General features: G+C 40.0%; 3 protein-coding genes across 7 annotated transcripts; all 3 read right to left on the bottom strand.

The window, feature by feature from the left end:
* Nucleotides 1–284: 284 nt before the first annotated feature.
* si:ch211-159e12.5 (uncharacterized) lies at nt 285–6956 on the bottom strand. The gene is made up of 3 exons (XM_035955813.2): nt 5373–6956; nt 5116–5219; nt 285–4808 (listed from the first exon to the last, which is right to left on the bottom strand). The coding sequence occupies exons 2-3, from the start codon at nt 5199–5201 to the stop codon at nt 914–916; spliced, it is 3981 nt and encodes a 1326-aa protein (XP_035811706.2). The 5' UTR covers nt 5202–5219; nt 5373–6956; the 3' UTR covers nt 285–913.
* A 141-nt stretch (nt 6957–7097) lies between these two features.
* Nucleotides 7098–9097, bottom strand: LOC111579765 (EEF1A lysine methyltransferase 3-like). Of its 2 annotated transcripts, none has more exons than XM_055010429.1 (3): nt 8780–9097; nt 8496–8607; nt 7098–8022 (listed from the first exon to the last, which is right to left on the bottom strand). In XM_055010429.1, exons 1-3 carry the CDS (start codon nt 8834–8836, stop codon nt 7625–7627), a joined length of 567 nt encoding a protein of 188 aa, XP_054866404.1. In that variant the 5' UTR covers nt 8837–9097; the 3' UTR covers nt 7098–7624. The 2 variants fall into 2 exon arrangements, with proteins under 2 accessions (XP_054866404.1, XP_023142947.3); XM_023287179.3 differs by having other exon boundaries at nt 8712–9094.
* A 1820-nt stretch (nt 9098–10917) lies between these two features.
* stx16 (syntaxin 16) lies at nt 10918–20174 on the bottom strand. 4 transcript variants are annotated; one of them, XM_023287157.3, is made up of 9 exons: nt 19703–20174; nt 15943–15954; nt 15714–15821; nt 15468–15608; nt 15082–15244; nt 14846–14934; nt 13569–13712; nt 13116–13196; nt 10918–12453 (listed from the first exon to the last, which is right to left on the bottom strand). In XM_023287157.3, exons 1-9 carry the CDS (start codon nt 19826–19828, stop codon nt 12352–12354), a joined length of 966 nt encoding a protein of 321 aa, XP_023142925.1. In that variant the 5' UTR covers nt 19829–20174; the 3' UTR covers nt 10918–12351. The 4 variants fall into 4 exon arrangements, with proteins under 4 accessions (XP_023142925.1, XP_023142927.1, XP_023142926.1 ...); XM_023287159.3 differs by having other exon boundaries at nt 19748–20174; XM_023287158.3 differs by lacking the exon at nt 15943–15954.
* Nucleotides 20175–22619: the final 2445 nt, after the last annotated feature.

The following is a 22619-nucleotide window of genomic DNA, read 5'->3' as shown; positions in this document are numbered from 1 at the left end:
AACTGCTGACATAACTGAAAATATACTGAAACGTTGGAGAAATTGAATATTTAAGAAATGCAAAATCACTTGCCTCAATGTTGATACGATTATTGCAGAAAAACACATATTTTTGGAATTTTAATGTTGATTTTAAAGCATCAAAACAGTAATGTAAAATGTACCCTTTTTAAATTTTTATTTTTCTAAACACTTGAGAGGTTTATTTTCAAAAATAGTTGTTGACTTTGGAAGCAGCAGGAGACAAAACACTGTTACAAGAACAAAAGTCTGTAAAGGACACATTTTCATGTTAATTCAGTGTTTATTTATATGCAAAGCACACCAATGGCTTGTTTTTTTTTTTGCCAGAAATATAATCACACCCGGAAAATCACACCAAATATGACATTCTTTAATTACATCTACTTCCATAATCTCACAACTGCGCAAAGCATTCTACTCTTTAGAAATAGCAACAAACATTTGAAAAAAGAATTGTGACAAAATCTGCTTCACAAGAATACTACCATAACATGAATATAGCTGTTTTAGATACTTTAGATTTGTTATTGTCGAATTTCTACATTTCTATGTACTTAACAGTTGTTTTCACTTCCCAGCCAGCAAAATAAAAGCTCTAAAATTACACTGAAGCTAAAAAAAATACTCTAGTCTGTGTGAAAATATCTGCTACAAAACCTTTTACAGGAATAGGCTTTAATTTATTACAAGAATACAACATAGTGGTCATATGCAGAACTTGTCTGCTTAGTTGATTTACAAATTTATGTCTAATCCCCTGGCAGCTGTATAGACTGAACTTCTGACCTCATATGAGACCATGGTGATCTCAGAGGGCTTCAGCTTCTATAATTTCTGCTCTGGCTGCTGTTTTCTCCACCTCCACTGGAAAAGATTTCTTTGTGTCTTCCTAATCTTTATCTTCCTCGGCTATGGTTTCATCTTTTACATCTCCAGAGCAGCATAGTTCCTCCTCGACTGCATTAAACTCCTCATTCTCATCATCTGTCTTGCTTCCAGTCACGACATTGAGCGTCATTTCCTCAACTTCGTCCTCGTCCGCTACAATCACAGTGTCTCCAGAGCCGTGGCTGCTGGTGCTGCTGCAGGACAGAGTGTCTTCATCAGCATGTCCACTTAGTTCTTTGTGATCCATCAACTCCACCTCCTGTTGCTCTGCTTCATCAAAGACCATCTCCTCATCCGGGCAACCAAAGTCCTCGCCTACATTCTCTGGATCCCACAGCTCGCTCACTTCTTCCTCTTCATTCTCAGAGTCAGGCGCTGTGTGTTTCCTGATGCGATTCACCACATCCCACAGCGACTTTGGATACTGGAGCTCTTCTTTGTGAGATGGGAGGAAATCAGGAGTAGAGCTGGGAGGCAGGACTGGGGGTGAATCAGAGAGAGAGGGAAACTGAAGGGAGTCGAAATGTAGAGGAGCAGAGGCAGTTTGTTGGATGTCAGCAGCAGCTTCAGGATTTAGAGGTGAAGGACAAACTGAGTCCACAAGAGAAACAAACTGTGTGTCTGACTCAGGTGATTCCTGTGAAGGAGAAGGAAGCTCAGGGAGTGAATGTCCATCCAAAGGTGAGACCTCACCGTCTGAAGCTGAGGGTTCAGTGTCATGCAACATTTTCATCTCCATTTGCAAGTCTGTAGCATTGTTGTTGCTCCTTGTCTGTTCCCAAAAATCTGCAAGAAGCCCGTCTGGGTTTTTTAGTGATCTATCTTCAGAAACATCCTCCTCTTGACCACAGTCAAACTGTTGCTGGACGAGGCTGACTTCTACTTGACTCACAGTTTCTTCATCTGTTTCAAATGCCTGCACTGAAAGCCCAGTAGGATCCTCACTGACTTCATCTGGTGGCTGTTCCTCAGCAGTATTACTCTCTTTTACACAAACAACACTCTGTTCTTGGACACATTCAAGTTTTTGCTGCAAAATGTTGTCTATATCCTGTTCTGTAGATGTTACTAGTTTTTGTTCCATTTGCTCATCATCATCTGGTTCATGCTGCGGTTGAGATGCCACCTCCTCTGTTGTATCTGCTGTGAGAGACTTAGCGTCAACCTCATATTCGATTCGATGTGATGTTTCACCCTCTTCATCCTCAGTGGACTTTGCTTCAGCAGTTTGATCTGTTAAATCAAGAGGAGGAGGAGGAGGGCTTAGGTAATAGTCTATATGGGGAGTAGAGCTTCGGAAAGAGTCAGGTACAAGAGGAGATGGCATCTGCTGCAAAGGTGAAGGAGGAAGGGATGAGGTTTCAGGATGAGGAGTGATGTATGCAGCTGTGTTAAGTGTAGAATCGTCTGTGTTTGACTCCGAGTTATTTAAGGGAGATGTAAGATCAGAAGGCGACGGCAAAGAAGAATCAGAGAAGTCAGAACGATGAGAGGACTGATCATCTACAACAGGCTGATTTTCCTCCTGACACTGTCCACTTCTTGTACCTTCTTGACCAGGGGTTTCATGCATAGGAATCTCAGTTTTGGTTGAAGTTTCAACATGGTTTGCAAGTTGGGAGTCAGTGTCATTCTCTTCAGGCATATCTGACACCTGCTCTTGAGATCCTGCAAAGTCCTCAACACTTTCATTGGCCTGATCTGTTGCGTCTTCACTATCCTCCAAAAGTACTGCATCCTTGACCTCTAAGGAATTCTGTTTGTCTGTTGTGTCTTCTGGAGTTTGTTTATTTTCATCATGAATGTCCTCTTTTACTGGAGAAGGTTCAGCCTCCTCATCCTGCTCCTCAATACATGAATCAAGGAATGGTGTTTCATCTTTGGGTTGCTGCTCAGTGATAGTGTCATGTAGAGGGATTCCTAGGATTCTTTCAGCGCGCTCCTCCAAGGTTTCCCTCTCAGGAATTGGAGATGACAACATGCAGGTCAAAGAGATTTCACTTTCTCCCTTGTGTTCCTCTTTCTCCAAAAGTGTTGAGCTGAAATTGGTGTCAGGACTTTCATTCCTTTGCATGGGGTCTCCTTGTGCCTTTTGGTCAGTTGTCAGATCTTGATTTAGCTGATAGTTTACTTCACTGGAGACATCTGTTTCAACATTAAATGGACGGTCTTCATCGTGTGCTATGGAACCTAAATAGTGAACATGCTCTTTCTTTGGTGATGGAATCAGCTCCATTTTGACGACCACACAGGTTGTGTCTATAACCAGCAGACCCTCGTTGTCCTCGGTGTCCTCCTTGATGTCCAGTCTCCTGACTTCAATATCTATCGGATGGCTACTTACATTACCTCGATCATGTCGGTTTTGTACACCATCTGTTTCTTCTTCCTCGCTGTTTAGTTTCAAACAGCCCGTGGACAAACTCTCAGCCCTGCTGGTGAAACTCGGCTCCCTCCACAAAGGAAATTTGACCGAAGCAGGCTGCTCTGACTGACCTAATTGTCTCCCACCTGTAGACTCAACATCATCCGTCCCAACCTTGTTAAGTAGATCATCTCCAAACATCTCCTTTCCTGTGCAGGTTGGTGCCTCTTTCTGTTCGACATGAGAAGCACTGGGTTGCTCTGTGAGTGTTGATGCTCTGAAGTCCACCTCATCTGCCAGCTTGTTCATTTCATTAGCATCTCTTACAGCTTTAGAAACTTCTCCTGTTTCTTTGCTTTGAATATCAGTTTGGGAGGCAAAAGGTGGAAAGGATGGACTTTTAGTGGCTGCAGCTATTCGAGAGACCAGGCAGAATATGGTCATCCCTCCTGTCTTTTTGTTTAATCTGAACTTCCTTCCTTCAATGACCTGTGAAGATGTTTCCTTGATTAGTTTTGAAGTCTGAACTTCGTGTGGATGTTGTACAGATGACATGTGTTCACACTGGGCATCCGCCTCCTGTATTTGATGCTTTAATACTTCAAGTTGTGTGCAGGTTTTACTTTCATCTGGCTTTGCAAATTCTTCCTTCTCCTCCTTCCTCTTGTCTTGCAAATCAACAAGCTGGTTTTTAAGCATGGGCTTTGACCAGTAGGTTTGTCTCTTACCGTCCTGCTCCCAGTTGGTGTTAGACTGGTGCTTCACAGGTGAGCTTTTATGTGGGCTGTCGTAGGGAGGAGGAGCAATATAGCCAGGAGGTTGGCTGAATATCCTCCTTTGGTAGCCAGTGTTTTCCTTTGTGTCCATCATGTGGCTTGTGTCAGGGGCAGGACCTTGTGGTAGATAATAGTTTGTAGCTTGCTGTCTGCTCCCTCTGTCCCACAGTCCGGGTTCTCTGATGTTTGCAGATTGTCGGACATGTTGCAGTGTCGCAACCTGAGCATCCGTCCCACTCCTGCTGTCCTTCTCTGGAGCCCTGTTGCTCCCCACCAGCCCCTGGGAGGTTCCCCTCAACTCGGCCTCTATGCATCTCTTCCTCGGCAGTGAATGACTGTACCGAGCCGCCCAGGCCTCCAGCTCTCGGTAGCTGCTGTCGCTCCTCTTAGCAGAAACCTCCCTCTTGTAGTGGAGGGGGCTGCAGGGCTCCCACCTCCTCTGCCACCCCTCCCTCAGAAATCCTCTCTCGTAGTCCCTCGTGGCCCGCTGAGCCGTCGTCCACTCTCTGTCTCTGGCCTCATAAGGCTGATAGTCTCCCAGGTCCTGGTGGTGCTGGGTGTGGCGGTCTAGAATAAAAGGGAAGTGGGAGGAAGAAGAAGAGGCGGTCAGCTCTGGGTCCGTCCAGCTGCTGTACTCGTGTAGAGCTCCTCCTGTTCTGGATCCTGGTACAGTCCAGTAGTTGGACTCTCTGCTGTGGTCCTGCTGCTCTCCGTAGTACAACGGATAATGGGCAGCCTGATGTCTGTCGTGGTAGCTGTAAGTAAAGTTGCAGAAAAATGTGTGAGCAAATTCAAACAGCTTATGTAATTTCACTGGTACTGGTAATACTTTTCTGTATCTGTAGACTGATATTAACAGCAAAATGCCCAAAAGCAATTTTTAAAGTTATTCAGAACTTTATAGATTAATGTGCAGGAATGCAGTTCACATTTTATTGAGTCACACAGCAGATGATTATCAATACCCAAATGTGCAAACTAAGAGTACATTTTCAGATTAAGTATGTATGAAAAGCAGCTTTATTGTCATGACTGAAAGAGTTTTCTTTGCACTCAACTTACTTGTGTGTACAGTTTCTCCCAGGAACTGTACCAAATCTGGAGTACAGATGTGCTTGCCCCTGATTCTCAGGCCAAAACTCCATCATTTGGTGTCATACACAGATCTGAAGCATGAAAAAAAGAGCAATCCCTTAAAAATAATTAAATTTAAGACACTAAAACAGACTTGGCATATATTTACCAGCTAAAAACAAGTTTTTCAAGAGTATTTTCAGAAAAACTGATAGAAATTGTCGCATAAACACACGTCAACATACCTTCAGCTGCTGTTTTTAGATTATTGTCCTTCTTGCTCATGAGGTGACATGAGGTCTAATGAAGTCCAAACAGCACAAGTTGTTTTAAGAGGACAGTGACTTTCAGTCCCCCTCCCACTCATCTACCACACAAACCTCCACTGCCCATCCTCCTTTCATCCAGCCAATACACTCAGTTCAAACAGCACTAAAGAAGTTTCTAAACACTTGTTTTAGAAATGTGATCTCATACATTCGAGCTGAAAACTAAAGTAAAAACAAAGTAACATGGATTTAGATGTCACAAACTGTCAAATGCAGCAAGAGGATAAAAGCTACTCTTGTGTTTACTTCTGAATGTTAAGACAAATGTAGGTGAAAACTCTTTGATATGACTGTATTGAGATTAACACTAATTTTGTAGTTATTATGATGCAGATAATAAAAAAGATAATTCCCTGCCTTATCTCTGAAATTTGCAGTAAAACTAATTTATGTTTTGAATGAAACTTTGATGTCTTCTTATCATACTATTCATACATGCTTCCTGGTATAATTTATGACTTTGCCCACACAGTAATGTATATCAACCCAACCAGGGATAATCACTTTGCATGACAGTCGCGTGGGAGGCGCTGGGCGTGATGGCGAGCAGACTCTGCATGGAGATAGGGATCTGTTGTTTTGTCGGCTGAATTGTAGCAGAGGGAGTGACGGGCAGCGGTCGGGTCGTCTCCCTTTCTTTGAAACTCTCCAGCGTAACAAACAGGCTTTCCTTTCCTGAACAGAAAGTCTGTACATCAGCAGTGTGCAGGAGAGAGGGGATGAAGTACGAACAGACAGCCGGCTGCAGGGACGGCAGTCTGTTGGTGTTGACAGAATAGTTTGGGATGAGGTGAATTTTGTTTTGGGTTTTGTATAATTCACTACAAACAATATTGCATTGATGTCCTGAAATTATTGAAAAGCAAATCTGGCTCCTTGAAGATGTATTTGCTGGCTATCAAATTTAACAGTTCTGTAATTACACTAATGACAGTTTTGAGTGACAAACAGTAAAACACCAATAACTAATTACCTAAGAAGTGAATCATTTTTGCTCCTGAGTTTTGACACGGCTTGTATATAAAAGACATGTTGCTGATTAAAATGTTGAGTGAGTGATACATCCTGTGTGGAGGGACCTCTATGAACCTGATTTAAAGCCCCTAAAAAATCTGGTTTTAAATATTTGACTATCACATTGCATATTTAAAAGTAAAGAACTAACAATAAAGATCCTTAGGTCAATAAAAAGTTTAACAATTAAATTCATCTGCTTCATCAGGACAGTGGTCTGGCTGTATAAGCAAATCATCTTAAAGATGTTACAAGCAGTAAAGTGCTTGGAAATGTCTCATGTAAAATGAGTAAATGTGTTCATATAGCACCAAATAACTAATAGTAAACAATTGACTGAGAAAATAGATTTTTAGGGCCTTTAAAGTTGTGACATTGTGGCTTTTTTTGCCTAATCTAAAATTGCAGTTATTCAGATCTCTTTCTAACATCCAACATCTCTGTAGAAACCAAACTATACTAATAGACAGTCATGTAATCAGAAATATGGAAAAGACATCTGAGATTTTAAGTAAAGAACTGTTAGGTACAGCTGAAGAAATGTGCTGATAAAATCTTGTCAAGTTCATCTCGGAAACTGCAAGGTGTGTGACAGACAACAGGATGGAAATAAAAGAACTACAAAAGTGGAGTTAGGTTTTTAACAAACTGTGAGGCTGATCTACTATATATGAAATCACAACAACAGCTTGTTTCATCTTGATGACTGATTGTAAACCGTAATTAAAATACACAGAAAAAGATCAGTTAACCTCATCTGTTTCGATAAAATGCTGATTTTGGATGCATTTTTTTTTTCAAAATATTGGACAAAATCTCTAAAATCCCACTTCAAGACACATTTTTCAAAAGACTGTAAATCAGGCTACCTAGCTAAAGATAAAATATATATTTAACTTTGGTTACTTGTACCCACATTAAAATGTTTATTGGTTAAACATAATCTCAGTTGAAACAAGTGAGATATAAACAGGATAACAGAGATTCTTAAGTGGCTCCAAATATCCAACATAAAAACATAAATACATGAATAAATGTGTTTCTGATAGCTTTGCATTTTCCAGAATGCATTAACTCTTAAAAACCCACCCAAGGACCCAGAGATATAACTGGTTTCAATACAGTCCCACATCTGTAACAGTCTGTTCCTGTAATCATGAATCTGTTCTCAGTGTCGCCTTGTAGATGTTATTGTTTTGTTTGTCATCACGGTGCATAAGCTCCACATTAAATCTTCTCGGTAGATGCTCCTCATAGAAACTTGGAGTCTTGTGTTCTTTTCGCATCTTGGATGACAGATACACAAGGGCTCCATTTTTGCACAAATGAGCGAGTGTCTCCACGAGCTGCGGGTAAGTCTCTGGCAGGTAAATTATATCTGCACAAAGCACCAGATCCCAGTCAGAGGGGAAGGTCATGTGGTCCTCACCCCAGGACAGAGGGAGGACAGCGGGAGGGGAGGAAGGCCAACCACTGGAAGGCATGTTAGCAGAGACATTGGCTTCTAGTTGAGGAAGAGCCAAAGGAAGGTCTGTAAGAGTCACCTCTGCACCTGGAAGGAAAAGATATGAAAAGCTGATTCCATGTGCTTTCAATGAAACTGACGACATCAAATGAAGACAATCTGTATGCATGTGTAGATGGATGCAGCACATACAACACCAGTAACGAGTTGAAGCACATTAGTCGTTTTTCTTTACTTTTACTATGTTCTCTAGCAAACAAACAGTGTTAACCAAGCTAAAATTAATTTCATATTTGTGTCTGCCACTGGAACTCTGGAGGCATTAATGTGGGCTCTAATCCTTGAAACCAAACTTGTGACTCCACTGTAACCTGCTGTAATATTAGCTCTGCTTCTGTTGACAGTTGACACCATGATGAATGACAGGCAGCATGATGTGTAGGAGCATGTGGCTACGCCAGCTGAACCAAATGGACATACAGAGAGCCTTAAGACACTCAGAGAAGGTTTAGGAGGACCTTATGATTTAATTTAAAATCAGAAACACAAAACAAACCTACCGAGGCGAGCTGCCAGGATACCGACCACCCCGGTGCCTGCTCCCAGCTCGATGATGCGCTTCCCCGCTAGCTGCACTGACTGCTCCCCGAAGTACCGGCACAGATGCAACGCCTGTTTACACCCACAAAAGCACCACAAAACTTTAATTTACTTCTTTAATTTCACCTACAACGTCTACACAAAGCAAGAAAAGTGTCCCAACTATCCGCTCTTACAGCTTCCCAGACCGGAGCAGCGACGCCGAGGTTAGCACCGAACACTTGCCGTATGTTGAGCTCCTCACCCAGCAAACTGTACACATTATCCTGGGAAAATGTCTCCGAAAAGAGACAGTCGTCATCAGGGAACGGGTCGTCTTCGTCCGCAACACAAGTCATGCTTGTCGGCGGATAAAACCCGGATTCAGTCGCTGAGACGCTTCCAGGTCAAATATCGTTAGCATTAGCATTAGCTCAGAGAGTAGCAGCCTGCTTAAACAGCATTAAGTTAAATGGTGAACCGTAGAAACGTTAACGAGGTCGTGGACTGAGGAAAGTGGAAAAATGATAATTAGCTAAGCTTTACTTTAAAATGAGTTTTTCAGTGTAACCCGCTGTTCTGGCACTGTTTAGCCGGCTGTAAGTTAGCTAGCTAGCCCACAGTCAGCAGAGGGAGGCTTGGTTTTAAGTTTCAGCTGATAAATTTAGTCTGGAAAAGACCTCCTGCAAATGGATTATTATTAGCTTAAACCGTTTTTAGTGGCGTTTAACCGCAAGTCTGTGGCATTACATGAGACTATCAGTTTAACACAAGCACGCTTAGTTTTGTGTTACTTTTAAACTATTGCTGTTTTACTTGGGTACTATACAAACAAACTTGATTGTTATGCATTATTGTAGCCTTAAAATACTGAGGTGCTGAGAGCTACAGTAAGCAACAGAAGTGAGTACACCCCTGGGTCATGTCACCTAATTGATTAAAAATTAGATCAATGCTCAATTATTATTTCTGAGTTGACATTGGAGTGGAAGGCTATATTGAAAATACAGGCTTTAAAATGTAAACTTCTAAAAAAGATCTGATAATTGAAACTGAGTACTTCTGTTATTTCCAATCAGTCTATTAGCATGAACATGACTTTTAACCTTCCGTTTTAAAGTTTGAAAATGTGGAAAAAAGTTCACAGTGAAACTTCTGATGTCCACATTTTCAACATTTTTGGGAAATCTTTGAACATTTTTTGGTGGAAAAAAAAGAAATGTTAAAAATGTTTGTTAAGAACATTCACAATTTTTTTTTTATGTGAATGTTCTTAAAGAAAATATTAGAAGTTTTACTGATATATATGTAATAGATATTTTTAGGATTTTTTTTTGATTTTTACTCATTTTTTGAGAATATTTACAAGAATTTTCTTGCCAGATTTGGGTTTAAAAAAAAATTAATAAGGAATTATTGGAAATTTTTTCCTGATGGTTTTGCAAATTTTCAGAAATTTGGGGAATTTTTTGCTCCATTTTTGATTTTTTACAGACAAGGAAACAATATGTTTTTGGTGCCCGTAAATGAGGACAGCAGGAGGGTTAAATCAGTTGTGAACACCAGAACTATCTCAGTTTTGGACTTTTGCGATGTGTGTGTGTGAAAATCATATATATATATATATGTGTGTGTGTGTGTGTGTGTGTGTGTGTGTGTGTGTGTGTGTGTGTGTGTGTGTGTGTGTGTGTGTGTGTGTGTGTGTGTGTGCATCAGGGCTCCATGTGCTCTTTGGAACAAAACTGTAAGATTAAACTTTGCTAAATAACACAAAAACAAGCCTGATGTATATTTGGAGCACAACCCTTGGTCAGATGTGACCAAGTGAAATTTGTTCAGCTTAGATGTGGTCCATCATGTCTAGAGGGAACTTGGTCAGGAATACCACAGTGAATGCATAGTCCTGACAGTGAAGCACGGACATGTGGGTGTGATATATTGGAGAGTACAAGAATGTGAATGTCCTGCTCTCATCACTGACAGTTCATCTTTGTACATCATAAATTGATATTAGAAAAAATAAACTGAGATTTAGCCAATATCATTAAAGGTTGCATTTTAGCTTGCTGGTCTCAGACATCCTAATAGACAATGTTAGTCACTCACTGAAGACTAGGCTTGTAGTCTAGTTATTTGTGGGTTGAATAGCATCTTTTACTTAAGTCTAAAAAAAAGCAGCAAATCCTTACATCTAAAAAAAAGCTCATATTTGGCTTGTTTGCTTGAAAAAAATACTGTAATGATGAATTAAGTATTAAAATAGTTACATTTCAATTTTGCTCTCGTGTGTCACAGCTGTCATTTTTTTGTGTTGATAGGGAAGCTGTCTAGTATCATTAATTGTGATTATTTTATTATTTTCTACACTGTTGGAATGCTGCACTTCAAAAACACAAAACACCATCACGTTCCAGGTTTATTTAAAAAAAAAAAAAAAAAAAAAAAGTCACCTTCTTGTCACCCTCATCCTGCTTTGTCTGGAAAACAATATTTAAGTGAAGTACCACTAGGACATAACCATTTTTTTCCCCACACACAACTTCACATCAATGACAAAGATGACTTAACAGGTGTATAAAGTGTAGAGTTGAGTACAGATATGTCGAATAAAGCTCTTCATCATTTCAGCTTATCAGTCTTTAAAGAACACAAGAACATGTAAAGAATTTCCAACACAGCCAAACAAAATGTAATGCGTCCAAACTGAAACTAAAGAAAGAATCATAATGCCGTCTTTAGATGTCTGCTTGTGTTGGACTACATCACAGTTTCCTCAGTGGAGTGGACAACAACTGCTGGGTTCAGGCTACACATACACTCTACTCAATATACAGCAAATCTGCCAGAAACAGAACACCTCTGGATTATTTGTAGTTATTAGAAAATAAATAATTCTTCTTATCATACAGATGACAGTAGTATTACATCCATAACACAACCCCCTCCCACTCAGGCCTCAATATGTGCAAACTGCAAGAGTTTAAAAAAAGGTAGCACTTTATGCAAGGACCATGGAAAACAAAAACAAGTGTTTTATAAAAGGAGCACTTCATAAAAAGTGCAGCCAGTGTGAGATGGGTATGATTTTAAGTTACAGGATCAAGTATGCACCCTCCTCAGGCCAACAGTGGACTAACAGGACCTCAATATTATTATTAAAGTATGGTGTTAAAAAAAAAAACAAATGGTCCTTAAACCAAAGGAATATATTTGGTACTGAATGGCTATTCTAATCTTATCTGGGACTGCCCTAATACAAAACATTCTCCTTTAGTCTTTCAAGGTAAAATACTGAGCCAGGACGTAAATGTAATATCGAGATGAAAATTAACTTGCAGTAAAATTGGACCTACTGCATGTTTTTTTTTTGCAAACATTCGTTCTTGTCAAATCTACCCCCGAGAAACTAAAGAAGTATGATGATATTCGACAGAAATGATGTGTCTTTGCACAATATCACAATTCATGCTTTGAGAAGGCTCTGCTTAAGCAACTTAACATTAGTAGTCCATTTTCATACATCACAAAGTGTTGTCTTTTGTTAAGACACATTTATGTCTGCATGTTCGGGTCGACAGACCTCTGTCACCGTCTTGGCAGTCATTTGATAAAATAGCCGCAGCTCGAACAGGCTGTCGATTGTTTCTTTCATTAAAATCAACCAAAGAACATCTCCACGAAGCCCAAAGTGCACCTGCAAAGACGTGGAATACTTCTTGATGTTTCCTGGTCGGTATGAAAGGCAGTCACATTTCTTTAGAGTAGAATTGAGTCCAAGTCCACACAGATGCACAACAAACACTCAGACAGAAAACAAAAAGCCAGAGGAATGCATAATTAAAACTTTGTTCCAAAAAGAATAATAATTAGAACAATGACTATGATAAAGAGGATCAAAATGACCAGCATCTTTCTGTTTTTCTTCTGGTACTGTTCAGCCTGCAAAGAGAATAAAAACTGTGTGAAAAATAAAGGCAATGATTTCAGTGTAAAAATTTACATTATTATTATTAAGAACAAATGGTAAATCATGATTATGCTTTTAGCTATAATTGCTGCCTTCATGTTTTCTCAGAGCTACGCATGTGTGCTATAAAAAATGGTGACAATTTCTTAACCAAACAGGGTTGTTCCACTGGCCCAGGTTGGCCAAATTTAGTTGTGCCAAACCATGACAACGTGCGCTTTCACAGCAGGTGATAGCAAGACTCTCCACCACCCACCTGTACCACCTGTGGTGCCAAACCTCTGCTGGGCACTAGAGAAAAATCTGTTTTTAAAGTTTCTCTGTGTTCAGCTCTCAATTTTTAATAATTTTTTTTGTTTGTCCATTCAAATAGCAGCCTCAATTTACTGCTTATCGACAGTTTTCAGTCAAATCAGAGCCGTGTTAAGTTACTGTTGATGTAAACTGAGCTCTTCTGGTTCTTTAGTGGTTTAAAGTGAACTATATTTTTGCTTGTGGTGGGAAAACATGATGATCGCAGCTGTGCATAGAGGCCACAGCTAACTCACTCAGTGGAAAAACCCTTCAAATGTTAAACTGTTTTCGTATTGTAATGTATTATAATTTCATGTCGCCATGAGCACATCAAGTTTACCTTTTGTAACTGTTTCAATCCGTCTTCTGTTTTAACACAAGCCTGCTCCACATTGAAGTCGATTCTATCAAGAACGGTGCCCTGCGGGGAAGAAGAGCATAGAATTTTATTTGTGGAAGAAAGTCATTTCAGTTGCAGATCATATATTTTATACAAAGAATAATATTGTATGTTAGCAGTCTTGTTAGCAGTTTGGGTTTCCAAATTTGGGTTTGTTTTGCCTTAAATGTCAGTTAAAAGTGCTTTGCTCTCATAGTTTAAAAAAAAATAAGTTTATAATTTTGACTCAAGGCATATTATAGAAATTTTAAATTTAAAATTCCAATAAACAGGATACTTTAAATTTTGTAAACCATTCAGACAGCTCACTGATGTGCCCCATGCATATGTATTCTGAATAAGATTTTTTTTCTCTCTTGGAATCATGCCACAATTTTGCCATGTTTCAAATACCTGCTCCACCACCATTCCAGCCAAGTCCCGGAAAATCTCATTCAGGTCTGAGATGGACTGCACTATTTGTCGGATCTCCCTCTCCCGTTCTTCAACCATAACTGTGTTCTGCTCCACCAGCATCAGCTGATCGTCTGTGAAGCCCTGAAAGACAGCAGATTAAAAAATGCACATTTAATGCCTTACGGTAAACACGGGTCAGTACGCATGACATTGCTACTCTTAATAGATCCACTTAGAAGGTACAGGTATGTCAATGAATATTTCACATTTGATTAAACAAACTTGCCCATCTGGAAATACATTTTTGGTCAGTAGATGGTGTAATAGTTTAACCTCAAGTGAAGTTTCATGGAAGCTAGATAAGCTAGAGTGGACTAGCTCTCACAACCTGAGGGTACATCTCAAAAATATGCACCCAAATGAGCATTAATTATGTCTCCTGTTGTATTTGTTTGCTCTCTTATGTACACAATGCACATAAGTAGATATTATAATGGCTCAAACCCATTGTTTTCTCACATGGAGTAGTTCAACATCATTTTGACAGCACTAATAGATCTTTAAACACATTAGCATCACATTTGTGCCTGATTTGTTTCAATAGTAACTAATAATAACAATACAGCACCACTGTTTTCTAAGTTTTAAAAACTACATTCATGCTCTTGATGTTTTCAAAAAATCTGACATTTTTTTTTTGCTTTTTCTCCCCCATACATTCACTTCAAGTATTGAGGCCATTTCCTGTCCAATAGTAGTATTAGTAAAAAGTACTGAAACCTGCTTTTTTTCTGCCGTATTTTTGCTCTCTTCCTGCTGCTGTTTTTAACGTTCTACCTCAACTGTTTCACTGACTGCTTGTGCATGTTACTCTTGTCTTGCTTTTGCGTTGATGGCGTTAGCTGTGTTTTTGTGCGATTGTGTTTTTTAAGTGAGTATCACTCATGCACTGATTGTCACGTTGCGATTCTATGTAAGTAGCTGGTGTGTTGAAATGATTTCAGAATCAGAAGTACTTTATTGATCCCTAAGGTCATGTTGCTTTCAGATATGTGCTTTCGTCTTTTAACATTTGGCATTTGTTTTCAGCCCTTTAACCTATGTCTTCAAAAGGCTTTGCCATTTGCTACCATTTTGAATAAGAATTTATTCTTGATGACTTTCCAGGTAAAATAAAAACAGAAATGTTGTACTCATGATGTTAATGTACTATGTACTTCAACTCTCACTGGATTTCGCTGAATAAATTACTGCCTTTGAAAAACACTGCTCACCTTTTCATACAGAGCTAAATCTTCATCTTCTTCCATTAAGGGCCCCGAGTCAAAAAAGTGCTTCGATCTCTCTTCGCGATTCTTCATACCTGGTAGATAAACCAATGCCATGATGGTATTAATAGGAGAATAGAAGACAAACAACACAAGACATAACCTTGACAATGCTACAAACATGTGACATACGACAGTGAGGTGTAAGAACTTATAAAGACCAGTTCCGGTGCAGTTCTTACGTTTTAGGTAGCCGGACTGTGTGTGTCTAAAATTGGTGGAGAGATCCTGCAGGCTCTGTGCCAGAGACGAAACCACGTTTCTCAAGAGTCTCTCCTCCTGCTCAGTGCAGTGGCCACAACGAGACTGCAAACCCGTCACAGCTCGCTGGCATCGATGGAACATCTGCAATGGACCGCAGAAATAGTGAGTTGGCACAAAACAACCATCTGTTTCATCTCAGTCTCATTAACTGCTGTCAGATATGTCCACTACAGAATCAGCACTAGATCACACTCTCATAAATACTGATCTATATTCAAATAAGTACTATTTCAATAAATAAACATATCCTCTTTTAATCGAAAATATGCTATATGTATATCACAGTAATTATAAATGAGTGTACCTGTGTGATCTCTTGAGTAGTGATTTCTATGGCATGTTCTTCTTCACTACTGTCATCCAGTGTTGGACGATTCATGTGCTTGTCATGAAGTATGGCCAGGTCCTTCATCTTCTGCCGAACCCGTGTGATCTCGTACTGGATCTGAAAGGTGACGATCGACAGTGAAAAATCCCGTAAAGACTTTATTTTGTATATTAACTCCAGCAAAAATTACTATCAAATTACATAATCCAGTTTGGGTTGTACCTCATCAACCCCCTCCACCCACTTGGGAGGAAGTTTCTTGGTGACTCCGATGGCAGCTTCAGGATCCAGACTGATCCCAGACACCAGGGCCATTCGGTCATCAGCCAACTTAAAAACACAAATCATCCCATTAAAACATTTTACATAATATTTTAACAGTATGACGATGACAGTGTACTAATTTATGATTCTAAAGTTATTCTACCACGAAGGGAAACTACTACAGTACCTCATCAAGCTCCTAATGTGATTGGCAGAGAGCAGAGTGGTCCAACAGATCCAACAGAGGACAAGGAAAAGAGAGAAAGACAGAAGCAACAGAAAGTGAGGCCAAAGAAATCAGATTTTTAAAAAAATACCAAATATGCCTTTGCATCCACTTCTACAAACCAATTAATTAAAAATACTGTAAAACATATGTGGCTATCAATCCCAGCCATGTATGAAACTGTACAATTAATGCGGACACAAAAATAATAAATCATTCAGTAACTTGCAACAAAATAATTTCATTTCAGAAATCAAATCATTACATGTGAGAAATATGAGAAACTACAGAGAGAGCAGAAATGGTAAAGACTCAGATGAAGGAAAGAAGGGGTCTGAAAGACAGTTTCACATGGGCAGGATATTTCTGGTATTTGACATTATTAATTTACTTCAATAACTAAACCTAAAAGAGACAACTTGTTTTGCATAAATGTGTCTCTTGTATATGTGTCTTGTTTGAACAGATAAACAGCTGCCTTCCTGCAAAGTGAGTAATTTTAAACCTGAATGTGCAGCAGTTTTGTCAGCAGTCAAACAGTAGTTTTAGTGGAGTTGTCACCTTTTAAACAGAGCAACAATATTTCAATCTGTGAATATGTATGTGCATCATAATTTCCCTAGGGTCAAATATTTTTCACAGCTTTCACTTTGATAATGTGACTATGGCTGACTGCTCTAAAAATGCAGAACAAATTAATTTATAATTCACAATCCTAATTTTATCCCCAAGTAGTTCACATCATCTCTGGTGGACATTGGGATGAAGCGAATACGAAGACAACAGACGAACACTGAACACAGACGCTGCAAGACAAGAAAAGTAGCAGCAGACTACACGCATGGTTTTACTGATAAACTTTTGACATTTAAATTGTCATGACACATAAGTAAAATGGTTGGAGCAGTAAATGTCCTTTAAGGACAGGAGGAAGAGATTTACTGAGTGTGAGCAGATCTTGGTAAGAAGCTTCTCGGGTCACAGGAGACCGTCTGCAAATACAGAATTTTGATTAATCTGTAACAGGATCAGTGGAGGCCCTCGTCCTGTTGTGGTTCTGTGTAAAATAAACACAGAGGACTGACTGAATAGTGGATGTTTTTTTTTGGTTCTACGTGGGAGAACTATTAACATAACACTCTCTGCTCTGAGGCCACAGCATCATTACTGGGTTCTGTTATTCTGAGCGTACTTGCTGATGCTCCCAACATGCTGCTCTACACTGTGTGTCACAAAGAGATGCACTAATACACAGTGTCAGTCCAGGAGCCACAACTATTTGAAGGTCTTCACTCCTGTAGCTCGGCCTGATGGTTAAAATGATCTTCGTTACTGAATGATCAGCCTCTCCACATCCACTTTTGTCTGTATTCTGTGCTGTCAGGAAGTGCAGAGTAACAAGAAAAAAACTTGTGGCTGTGGATTTTATTTTTCGGTATGGAAGCTGTGCAGCTAATATCATTACATGTTCATTGTCTCTGGGCATCCGGGCTGGAAGAAATTAATCTACCTCAGCGAGCAGGTAAGTAGTTAAAATGTTCACAGCAGAGTGTGAGTAGTCACATGTAGGCTACACCTGCTTGGCTCTACCAGCTTAGAACAAGAGTCAGGAAACCAGAAGAAGCTGTGCAATGGAGTTTAACTTTAAATGTGCAAGAAGATAGTTGCAGGATATTCATATGGAATGAAGTATCCTTTTTTGAAATGTCGGAATAATGAAGAATTTGTAGTGAACAACGTGACCTCCCTGAACTCAACATTTATCACAGAATTCATCAATGTCAGCCAAAGAATGTCATCAGCTCAATTCTGTCGCACCTCAGCCAGTGGTGGAAAGTAACTAAGTACATCGACTGTATTTAAGTATAAGTCTGAAATACTTGAGCGTCTCAATGAAACCATTTTATGCTACTTTTTACTTCCACTCTTTTAGATTTTAGAGGGAATTTAACATACTTTCTGTTCCACTTTATTTAACAGCTTTAGTTACTTTGAAGATAAAGATGTGACAAAATGGATAATGTAACAGCTTTTTAAAATGCAACACTGAGTTTCCAGCCTTTATTGGCTTCTAACATCTTACAAAACAGTGTGTAGTAAGTTTCATATTTCAGATGTCTCTGAGTTTTGAACAGCTTTCACAAATGGTGATTTTTCCCTGTAAACTTCTCACATGGTTTCATTTAAAAAAAAGTTTAATTGCTCCAACGCCTCTCCAAAAGTCAAACATTTGAACAATTTAGGGGAACTATTAAATGACTGCAATTTTTTATTTTATTTTTTAAATAAATTCACATTTAAAATGTGTGATGGTGTATTACCACATACCACCAGCGTAATTGCCACACAAGACACAACAGTTTTAACCCCAGGTCAGCCAGGGGAAGTAATATATATGTGAAACTGCAGCTTTTGCAATTTGCTAATTGCATTGCTTCCAGTCACAATTTAAACTGATGAATTCTTCAGCCCCACTACTTACACACTGATGATTCTGTATTAATAATTTAATGGTGTCATGTATAAAAGTAGATCAGTCAGAAGGACCAAGCTAGTACTTTAATTACAAAGCATTGCTGCTTATACTTATGTACTTTTACTTAGTTGGCAGGCGTTTTCAGGTTGGACTTTTACCACTGATGGAGTGTTTTTACATTACTGCACTGGTACTTTTACTAAAGAATCTGGATACTCTTTTCATCACTGGCCCTGGAAGTCTCTGATGTAATGTTTTTGTTTTTTTTTTTTTTTAATCAGTGAGTTTCATACAGGTGATTCTAAATTGTCTGTGGGTGTGAATGTGAGTGTGCTTGTTTGTCTATGTGTAGCCCTGTGATAGACTGGCGACCTGTCCATGGTGTCTCCTGCCTTCGCCCTATGTCAACTGGGATAGACTCCAGCCCCCCTTCGACCCTAATGAGGATTAAGCGGCGTATAGATAATGGATGGATGGAGTTTCATACAATTAAGTCACCGTTTTGGAAAAGGGGAGGGACTGGATCAGTACTGAGTAGAAATCAATATCAGAAAGATGCATCACTAATTTCATTGGTGAAAGTAAAATTAATGTGAGCTGTTTGTATTGTGGAAACTACACGTTTCTCCACTAAACTAACAATGAGATGACTTGCTTTTCTTTATGGCTCCACGAGAGAGAGCAACTTTACTCTAGGATTAGTGGTTAACGTTTTCAGCGACATTACAGAGCACTTTTCTTGTCTTAGTTTGTGTGACACGTTTTTTTCTAAATGCAGGGAAAACATCAGATTCACTTTATCAATCACAGATCACAGGCACAGTCTGATCTAGACTAAGTCAAAGGTCAAAGCACAGGCTATACTAGTGAGGAGCACATTTGACGGTAAAAGCATGCTTTAATTTTACGTAACTTACTCTGGCAAAATTATTATGATTATCTTACTATTATATAGCCCTGGCTAACATTTAACAAGTCTTACTCCTATTGTTTGCTGTGGACACTTAGCTGATGAGAGGTGAAAAACGTGCCTGCACAGTGCTTTTCATCCTCCTCCATCACCTCACTGAGCCACATCAAGTCCTGCAGTGAAACTACGGGCCACAGGGGCTCAGAGGTCGTACAAACCGTCCTAAATAATAACTAGCAGCTACTACCACACAGCTGAAGCTAGCTAACAGCTATTAGTGACTGGCTATATGCAAACACACACAGTAAAATGTCAAAACGATGCAGACCACTCACCGCAGCATTGCTACGTGTACTCAGACGGGGGTCGTATGTACTCACTTGCTCAGCCAATATCTGCCGGTTTTGGATTGCATTGTTCCGCATTAACAAGAAGGCATCGGTCAGACGCCTAGTGGCCATGACTGCCTTGCTTGATATCTAATTTAACACCGGACAAAGTGCGGATCAGGCGATGATTTATCAAACTCTGTCCACTATGCCGTGGACGTGCTGCTAACACACCGCTAGCTTTAGCTTTGACTGCGATGAATGACGAGGAAAACTCGCGATACAGCGCCTACAGTTTACAGCAAACCACCCGATTCATGTCCATCTGGTGAGCAGCTCTGATACTTAAGCAGAAAATAACAGACATGACCGAGAGTTTCTTGCCAAATTTATAGATTTAGAGTCAGATTGGTAACGTTATTCCGCTTCAGGCAGCTACGGAAGTGGGAGAACGTAAACACCTGCGTAAACCGATTCTTCTTCTACGGTGCATTAACTGCGCTCTCTTCTGTAGCTGCAGCGATCACCGCCACCTGTCGCTTCACAGAGAACATGCAGAGAAATAAATGTAACTCCGTATCAGGGCGTGGTGCCAAAAAGTGATCGTTAAAGCTTTATCCCCAGTTTGTAGAAGTCTACAGCAGCTTTTATCTTGATCAAACAGCCATAAAAATACCTCTTTCGTCTCTGTGTTATTTTATCTGCTTTGTGTGGCTGAAACTGTTTTACAGGACCAATTCAACTCAAAAAAGATAAAAACTTTATTACTCCTGAAGGAACTTCTTGTGCCAGATATTGTTCAGAATATAAGAAATGCAGTGCCTAAAAGTAGAAAGCAATAGGATATCAGTACGATACATAGATGGAATAAAATAAGTAAGTTAAAATGAGGCACGAATAGAAGAGTTCAAAGTAATGCTGGCTATTATATTGAGGTAATAAGTGATATCTACCTGCCGTAAAATGACTGCAATCCTTGAACTGTGTCTGAAATATTATTAATGCATCAAAATGGCTTGATTTAATTTATTAGGAATACAATTTTAAAGTTCCAACACTCAGAAAACTTGGTGTCACAGACGGTCTGTCCTTATACTGTCTGTTATGGCTCCTGGTGGTCATGTACCTTCTTTTTGTGCTGGCCCCTTGTAGCCTGTCTGTGGGGAGAGAGTTTGTGTAGACTTATGATTACAGCTGGCTGAAGAACCCCAGACGCGACCCATCTCCAATCGCGGATGACTGGCCTGGAGCTCCAGGCCGTCACTGCAGCCCTGGTTCACTTCCCACCTACTGCACCACCTGGTTGGACTGCCGCCTAATTACCAATCAGACTGCAGCAATCAACACACCTGAGGTTTAAATCTTCAACCAAACTCACAGTCAAGGTGACCTACTGTGAGCAGCTCTGCTTGGTACCTCTTGTCTTTGTGGTTCATGCAGATATGCAACTTCTGTTGTGTAACTATGTTAAACATTTTGGTTGTTTGATTTAGCAACACGCACCAGCCCTGATTTATTTGTTTGTTTATTTTCTTTTGTTAATTTTGTCACTAAGCAATAAATTGCTTTACCAAACCCAGACCACTTGGATTTGTTGTCATCCTAACTCCCCCTAGACAGTTGTGATGTGTCATAGGGTCATGGGCTGCTGGAGTCTATCCCAGCTGACTTAGGGTGAAGGCAGGGGACACCCTGGACAGGTCACCAGTCTATCACAGGGCTACACAGAGAGACAAACAAACTCACATTCACACCTACGGACAATTTAGAATGGACTGTGGGAGGATGTCATGGTCAATGCTCCAGCCCCTGTTCTTTGCCTCCTTCTCCCTCTTTCCTTGTTTCTCTGTTCTTGTCCCTCTTCATACATCTATTTTAACCTGTTTGTCCTTTTGGCTCTCTCTGTCTGTCATGTCTCTCTCTCTCTGCTCCCTGCATCTCCTGGCTGCAGTCTGATTGCTGTGATGCACATCAGCTGCAGTAATTAGTTCACTCCACTCACCTGTTCTCTAGCTCACCTCCAGCTATTTAAGCTCTGTTCTTTCACTCACTCCCTGCCAGCCCATAGACTGTTGGATCACTGCTTCTCTCCAGACTTAGCTCTCCTCATGGACTTAGTTTCTCCCTTCTGGATTTCTGTCAGTTCTTGTATCATCTCCAGACCATAATACCCACCCATGGAAGCAGCTCTCCCCATGGATTCCCACCAGCACTGTCTCTGTCTCCAGTGTCTTCTTCTCCTGTCTTGTCTCGTCAGTTCTTGGATCCCTCATGCCTGCTTCCCTGCCCCTTTAGCTTGGCTTCCCTGGTTTTGTAAATACTCTGTTTTGTTGCCTGGTTCAGTTTATCCCTATTTGGTTTTTGTAGTTTAACTGTGGGTTTTGTAGTGTGATTTATTTTAGTAATAGATTAGGTTTAGTTTTCGCTTTTCTGTATTGGTTTAGTTCCTGTTTTGTTTAAATAAAAACCTGTTTCCTCTTTACCACCTGTCTGCCATTATCTGTGACCCCGCCCATAACAGAGGAAGCCAGAGAACCCGAGGATACCCACGCATGCACAGGGGGAACATGCAAACTGCATGCAGAAAGATCCCAGGCCAGGACGTGACCCAGGGATCTTCTAGTTGTTAACCACTGAGTCACTGTGCAGCCCCTGAAGAAAGCAACACTCGGGAATTAAATCTGAGCCACTTAAAGATAGGAAGGAATTATTTTGATGGAAAAAAAACTGTAACACTGTTTAAAAAATATTAATGTAACTTTGATATACAGAGATGACATTTTAGGGATTCAATCAATGACCGAAGAGTTGCCTTAATTTTCTAGTGACTTAAAAATTAATACTTGAATTGTACTGGTATTCATCTCATGTGATAAACTGATACAGACACAGATGACATGTTTCTCAAAATAGCCACCTGTAG

Source organism: Amphiprion ocellaris, chromosome 5 (assembly GCF_022539595.1).
Source record: "Amphiprion ocellaris isolate individual 3 ecotype Okinawa chromosome 5, ASM2253959v1, whole genome shotgun sequence".
NCBI lineage: Eukaryota > Metazoa > Chordata > Actinopteri > Pomacentridae > Amphiprion > Amphiprion ocellaris.
This window is presented reverse-complemented; position numbering and strand designations above follow the sequence as displayed.

Bases quoted from the DNA above. Each gene is read 5' to 3' on its own strand.
- si:ch211-159e12.5 (XM_035955813.2), bottom strand. From the start codon at position 5,201: ATGATGGAGTTTTGGCCTGAGAATCAGGGGCAAGCACATCTGTACTCC. The intron at 4,809-5,115 runs GTAAGTTGAGTG...CTTTACTTACAG, and splicing joins GGGAGAAACTGTACACACAA to CTACCACGACAGACATCAGG.
- LOC111579765 (XM_023287179.3), bottom strand. From the start codon at position 8,873: ATGACTTGTGTTGCGGACGAAGACGACCCGTTCCCTGATGACGACTGT. The intron at 8,608-8,711 runs GTAAGAGCGGAT...GGGTGTAAACAG, and splicing joins CTGCTCCGGTCTGGGAAGCT to GCGTTGCATCTGTGCCGGTA. The intron at 8,023-8,495 runs GTAGGTTTGTTT...TTTTCCTTCCAG, and splicing joins TATCCTGGCAGCTCGCCTCG to GTGCAGAGGTGACTCTTACA.
- stx16 (XM_023287157.3), bottom strand. From the start codon at position 19,828: ATGGCCACTAGGCGTCTGACCGATGCCTTCTTGTTAATGCGGAACAAT. The intron at 15,609-15,713 runs GTACAACCCAAA...GTCACCTTTCAG, and splicing joins GGGTGGAGGGGGTTGATGAG to ATCCAGTACGAGATCACACG. The intron at 13,197-13,568 runs GTATTTGAAACA...TCTTCCCCGCAG, and splicing joins CTGGAATGGTGGTGGAGCAG to GGCACCGTTCTTGATAGAAT.